The sequence below is a fragment of the Carlito syrichta genome, unplaced genomic scaffold, assembly GCF_000164805.1.
Source record: "Carlito syrichta isolate Samal-C Ts95f unplaced genomic scaffold, Tarsius_syrichta-2.0.1 Scaffold289355, whole genome shotgun sequence".
In the NCBI taxonomy this organism is placed as follows: Eukaryota; Metazoa; Chordata; class Mammalia; order Primates; family Tarsiidae; genus Carlito; species Carlito syrichta.
In genome coordinates, this window is record NW_007233451.1 from 39,230 (window position 1) to 45,503 (window position 6,274).

At 59.1% G+C, this 6,274-nt stretch overlaps 1 protein-coding gene across 1 annotated transcript in view; it reads left to right on the forward strand.

Annotated features, from left to right (window-relative positions):
• The window catches only part of KIAA0513 (KIAA0513 ortholog), an 18,600-nt gene that overhangs the window by 7,888 nt on the left and 4,438 nt on the right, over positions 1-6,274 (forward strand). Inside the window, exons 6-10 of the mRNA XM_008054277.2 lie at positions 302-381; positions 452-492; positions 1,149-1,227; positions 5,031-5,108; positions 6,138-6,167. Of these exons, the coding sequence (XP_008052468.1) occupies positions 302-381; positions 452-492; positions 1,149-1,227; positions 5,031-5,108; positions 6,138-6,167 (308 nt within the window). The remainder of the gene's footprint in view (positions 1-301; positions 382-451; positions 493-1,148; positions 1,228-5,030; positions 5,109-6,137; positions 6,168-6,274) is intronic.

Consider the following 6,274-nt stretch of genomic DNA (forward strand, 5'->3'; position numbering starts at 1 on the left):
GAGGGGCGTGTGGCAGGACCTCTGCCCTCTAGAGGCTGGGGCGAGACCGCGTGTCGGGGGCGCTAGAGAAACCCCGGCCGGGGGAGCAGGGTGGGCCGGGAGCTCCGGGGACCTGGGGGGGACAGGCACGTGGAGGCGTGTGGGAGCCCAGACCCCACAGGGAGGAGGGAGCCCTCAGCCACCCGGTCCCCCCAAGGCCTGCTCCCGCCTGCGACTTGGCCTCCCTCCTCCGGCGGAGACTGCCTTGGATTCAGAAAAAAGGACATGGAGGCACTCCCGCCCCCGTTTCTTACTCCCCAAGCCCTGGCAGTCGGCAGTCCTGGCGTCGACCGTCATCAAAATCTTGCGGACACTAAATGTCCGCAGTCCCATCTCAGTGAGGTGACCTGGCGCCTTGGAGTTGAGATGTGGCCTGGGCGACGTTTGTCCTCACGCGATTTCTCCCCTGCAGGGAGGAAGAGAACAAAGCCAAGGAGAAGCCGCAGAGGACGGGTGGGTCTCACAGGGCCTCGGTGGTCTGTTTGCTAACTGCATTTCTGTGGAAGAGCCACTTTTGGCACTCTATTTTTTGAGTTGGGGTCTCACTCTGTCGCCCGGGCTCGAGTGCAGTGGCATGATCAGGGCTCATTGCAGCCTTGACCTCCTGGGCTCAGGCGATCCATCTGCCTCAGCCTCCCAAGTAGTTGGGACTACAGGTGTGCACCACTACGCCTGGCTCCCTTTTAACTTTTTTTGGTAGGGATGAGATATCGCTATGTTGCCCAGGCTGGTCTCAAACTCCTGGGTTCAAGCAATGCTCCCACCCCAGCATCCCTAAGTCCTGGGGCTGCAGGTATGAGCCACCACGTCCAGCCAAGAGCCACTTTCTAAGGAAGCCGTGCAGGAACTAAACTCCTTAATCCCAGGGAAATTAAGTCACATGTTCCCAGGAGGGGTGCTGGCTGTTCCATGGAGCCACCCCTCCCCGCAGATGCCACATCACGGGTGGAAAAAGTGCCAAGTGCCGTGGCTGGCTGGAGCGGGCAGAGGAGCGGGTGGGACTGCAACCATGTATCTGTGACCCTCGGGAAAGGAGAGGAGGCGGGTGCGGGGGAGTTGGCGATGCGGGTGCACACCGAGGGCTGCCCTCAGCCTCCCACCCCCCGCAGTGACCGTGCACAGCCCAGAGGACGAGCGGAAGGGGGAGAAGGTCTACTTGTACACACACCTGAAGCAGCAGCCCATCTGGTAAGGCCACCCCACGCCTCCTCAGACCTGGGTTCCCCCCACCAGCATCCCCCGAGGGCCAGGTCGAGAGAAAGGAGAATACGCGTCCCCGACCCCTCGCACGCATGCAGCCATGGTGGCGCTATGAACATCGGCCCTCAGTGGACACAGCCTTCCTGGTGTCCAGTGAGACCGGGTAGACACCGTGTGGCAGAGTTTTTTGCTTTTTTTGTTTGTTTGTTTGTTTGTTTTTGGAGTTAGAGTCTCACTCCATCACCCAGGCTGTAGTGCAGTGGCTCACTCACGGCCACCCCAGCATCGATCCTTCCCCTCAACCTTCCAAGTAACTGGAACTACAGGCACACGCTGCCACGCCCAGCTAATTTTTTATTTATTGGAGAGACAAGGTCTCGCCAAGTTGCCTGGGCTGGTCTCGAACCCGTGGGCTCAGGCAATCCCTTCGCCTTGGCTTCCCCAAGTGCTGGGTTTACAGGCTGAGCCACCGAGCCCGGCTTAATTTTTTAATTTATTGTAGAGATGAAGTCTTGCCAAGTTGCCCAGGCTGTTCTTTGGGAGCACTTTGGCCTCCCAAAGTGCTGGGATTATAGACTTGAGCCACCGCACCTGGTCCATGGTAGAGTATTTTTAAAAAACTTTTTTTTTTTTTTTTTTTTAGTCAGAGTCTCACTCTCACCCAGGCTGGAGTGCAGTGACACGATCATAGCACTCTGCAGCCTCTACCTACTGGACTCAGGTGATCCTCCCTCCTCAGCCTCCTGAGTAGCTGGGACTACAGGTGTGTGCCACCATGCCCAGCTAATATATTTTTATTTTTTTATAGAGATGAGGTCTCACTATGTTGCTCAGACTAGTCTTGCATTCCTGGGCTCAAGCAGTCCTCCTACCTCGGCCTCCCAAAGTGCTGGAGTTCCAGGCCTGAGCCACCACACCCAGCCATACCATGGAATATTATTCAGCCCCCTAAAAAGGAGTGAATTCCTGATTCCTGAGGCATCGTGGGTGAACCTGGGAAACATTGCACTGAGTGAAAGGAGCCAGACCTGAGAGGCCACGTAGTGTGCAACTCCATTCACATGAACGTCTGGAACAGGCATATTCCTAGAGACGGGATTTGTGGCTGCCAGGCTGTGGGCAGGGGATATGGGGACAGGGAGTAACTGCTGATGGGGAGGAGGTCCGTTATGGGGTGACAGGAACGCTCTGGAAATAGATAGTGGTGGTGGTTGCATAACTCTGTGAACACACGAAAAGTTGCCCGGGGCACAGTGAGTGGCTCACACCTGTAGTCCTAGCACTTTGGGAGGCTGAGACAGGAGTATCGCTTGAGCCCAGGAGTTTGAGACCAGCCTGGGCTGCATAGCAGGATCTCGTCTCTACCAAAAAAATACAAAACTTAGCCAGGCGTGGTGGTGCATGCCTGTAGTTTCAGCTACTTCAGAGGATGAGGAGGAAGGATTGCTTGGACCCAGTAGGTCAAGCCTGTGGTAACCATGATCGTGCCACTGCACTCCAGAGTGGGCAGCATAGTGAGACCATGCCTTAAAGAAAAAAAAAAATCACTGAATCGTATGCTTTAGGGGTGAATTTTACGGTATATGAGTTATATCCCAATTAAGCTCTGACATACGTAAAAATAAAGGTCATGGTTGAGGTGTGAGACCAACGGTCAGGAGAAGTCTCCCCCAGTGTCCGGCTCTGCAGATGATTGTCAGAGCTACTTGACCCCGCCCCCCGGAAGCCTCTCATCCTATCTGAGGGCCTCGTGCCAGCCCCTGGAGCAAGGTGTCAGACATAGCCAGCCTCCTTGGAGACCACAGCCACCATCCAGCTGTGGTCCCATTGCCTGTAACAAAACAAGGGCCACATGAGAAGTGTGGCCAGGATGTGCTAGGACCCAGAGGTGGAGGCCCAGGCCGGCCCAGGCCCATGTGGACGTGGGGAAGGCAGAAGCTGGCCCAGGGGGTCATGCTTCCTGGTGATATGACTCAGCCCCTCTCCTCCCCTGCTTGCCCCCCCATGACTCAGCCCCCCTCCCCCATGGCTCGGGACCCTCTGTGGCTCGGCCCCTCGCTGCCATGGCTCAGCCCCTGTCCCCCGTGGCTTGCCCCTCTCCTCTGTGGCTCGGACCCCCTCCTCCCCAGCTTGGCCCCCTCCCCCGTGCCTCTGCCCCCTCCCCTGTACCTCTGCCCCTGCCCCCATGCCTCAGACCCCTCCTCTGTGACTCAGTCCCCCTGCTCCGTGGCTCGGTCCCCTCCTCTGTGACCCTGTCGGTGGCTCCACTGTGTCTCACCGTCTGGAGCAGGCCTGGCAAGCTTCGCGGGGAAGGGCCAGGTGGTGAGGATTTAGACCCGCGGGCCGCGTGGTCTCCCTCGCAGCCACACAGCCCTGCTGCCGTCTGCAGACGCGCCGTCGTCGGTGTGCCAGCGGTGAGCAGGGCTTGTTCTGATGGAACATCACCTGCAGAAGCATGGGGGCCAGCTCAGGCCCACACACCATAGCTTGCCACCCCGATCTTCTTCTTTTTCAATGTGTACATGTCGATCTTTTATTTTAAAGATGTGAGGAACAGTTCAGGATTGGGTATGCAAGTGGGCATTGTACAGGTAAAGTTTGGGCCTCCCTTTGGTCCCCACTTTGTCTGGTTTGAGATCAGTTCCCCTTACTGATGTTGTGCCCCCCAACCCAGCAGTATCCCGCTACTGCCAATCCCTTTCTTACAGCGTTATGGTAAATGTTCAGGGTCCTTATGAGTGAGAACATGTGGTACTCCGTTCTTTGTTTCTCTGATAGACCACTGAGAATTATTGATTCTAAATCCATCCAAGTTGCTGCAGAGTCCATGTGTTTGCCCTTTACGGCTATGTAATATTCCATTATATATATGTACCACATTATTTTTTATCCAGTCCAGTTTCAGTGGGCAGCACGGTTGGTTCCATGTTTTTGCTGTTGTAAGTAGTGCTGCAATAAACACGCATGTGCAGGTATCTTTTTTGTAGATTGATTTGAGTTCCTCTGGGTATATTCCCAGTAGGGGATTCCAATCTTCTTGAGGAAGAGTTTTTCCTACCAGCACTTTGGGAGGCTGAGGCAAGGGGATTACTTGAGTCCAGGAGTTTGAGACCAGCCTAGGGAGCATAGCGAGACTTCGTCTCTACAAAAAAATACAAAAACTAACTGGGTGTGCCGGCACATTCCTATAGTCCCAGCTACCTGGGAGGCTGAAGTGGGAGGATTGCCTGAGCCCAAGGAGATCGAGGCTACATTGAGCCATGATTGTGCCCTGCACCTGGGCGACAGAGGGAGACCCTGACTCGAAAGAGTTTTTCCCACTGGCGTGTCCCTGTAAACAGGACGGTTTTCTCTGCACGTGGCATGCCCCTACAGCTTCCTATTGGCATTTCTAGACCCCGTTCTAGAACAGCCCCCAGGCCCTACTTCCCCTTGGGAGCCTCAGTGGAAACGAGGGACATGGCCCATCTGGGTTCCGCACGTGGTGGCCTTGGCCCGCCTGCCGCCCCTGCTGGTGTCAGCCTCCCTGCCACCTCAGGGAGTCGCAGAGCCTGGGCCCCGAAGCAGCTTCCCCTCGATGGAGGCCCGGGCCCTTCCCTCTCTGCGCTGCCTCTCTGGGACATCCCAGAAGCCCAGGCGCCAGGGGAGGCTCCCCCTCCCTGTCCCCCAAGGGCCAGGCCAGGCCTCCTCTGTCTCCCCTGAGGCCAGGCCTGGCCAACCCAGCCTCGCCTCCTTTTCCCCAAGGCCAGGCCTGGCCTCCCCGGGGCAGCTCACAGGGCCCTGTCTCGCAGGCACACGCTGAGGTTCTGGAACGCGGCCTTCTTCGACGCCGTCCACTGTGAGCGGAGGAAGCGGTCCCCCACCACCAGGTAGGAGCCCGGCATGGCCGCCCGCAGGGGCAGGACCGGGAGCGCCCTGCTTTCCAGTGCGAGCCGCGGAGCCCACGCTCCTGGCCCTCCCACCCCCACGGGCCTGTGCCTGCAGGTTCCGGGCACGCACAGCTTGGGGGTTCCCAGCTTGCACGAGCACTTCCACCCCGGCTCCGGCATGACTTGGCCTTACCCTCCTCGAAGTCCTCAAAGTGCACACTCCTGGGAATGAGGCCGTCGGGGTGCGCCCTGCTGCCCGGGCTCTGTTCCCAGCTCAGTCCGCGGGGGCAGCCAGAGCGGACCCTTCCTGCCTCCCTGGGCCTGGCAGCCTTGCCCCAGAGGACCCCCTGGAAAGCCATGTTGAAAGGCGGGGTGGCCATGAGGGGCTGATGCCAGCACCCTGGAGCAACCCCGGGCTCCATCTCTGGCCCCCGCAGGCAAAGGTGCCGCCTGCTGTGCGCAGAGATGGGCGGCAGGGGGTGGCCCCAGTCACGTGACTTTGAAGTCTTGGCAGCTCCCAGGGCCCTGGTCTCCTCGCAAACGAAGTGAACCTCTCCCCGCTGACATGAGGGAGACCTCTGGCCTTCCCCCATCCCGAGAGCGGGCAGGTGGCCACTGCCTGGCCACGGCTCCGGCCTGTCAGCCCTCAGGAGGCTTGCGGGAGACTCCTTCCTTCTGGGACAGCTGAAACCCTGCGGGGATGGGGCTTGCTTGGTGCTCCACAGCCGACAGCCGTGGCAACCTCTCCTGGGGAGAAAGACAGGCTGGTGGGGGGGCCAGATGGCAAGACCCCCCGGGACTCTAGCGAGAGGGGGCAGAGCACAGGACCTGGCTGCGGCCCCTGGGCGTGCGGGTGTGCTCTCAGGTCTGTTCTCAGCCTTCAGGGTCCGCTGGTTTCAGTCCTGTCTCTGCCCGGCCCACCCCGCTTCTGCCTGTGTAGCCCTCCCTCGCCCGCTCATCCTGTCCCCCCGCGTATCTCGCATGACTTTGACATGTTCCTCTGTTTACCTGTTTCTGCTGCCGCTCCAGAGGGGATGCTGGAGAGGAGGAGGAGAAGAGGTGTGTGTGTCCCGGGGTGTGCGTCTCGCAGCGGCCGCGAGGGCCACGTGGGCCACGTGGGGCGGGGGCGGCGTCGTGCCGTGCCGCTGCAGCCAGCGAAGCCCACC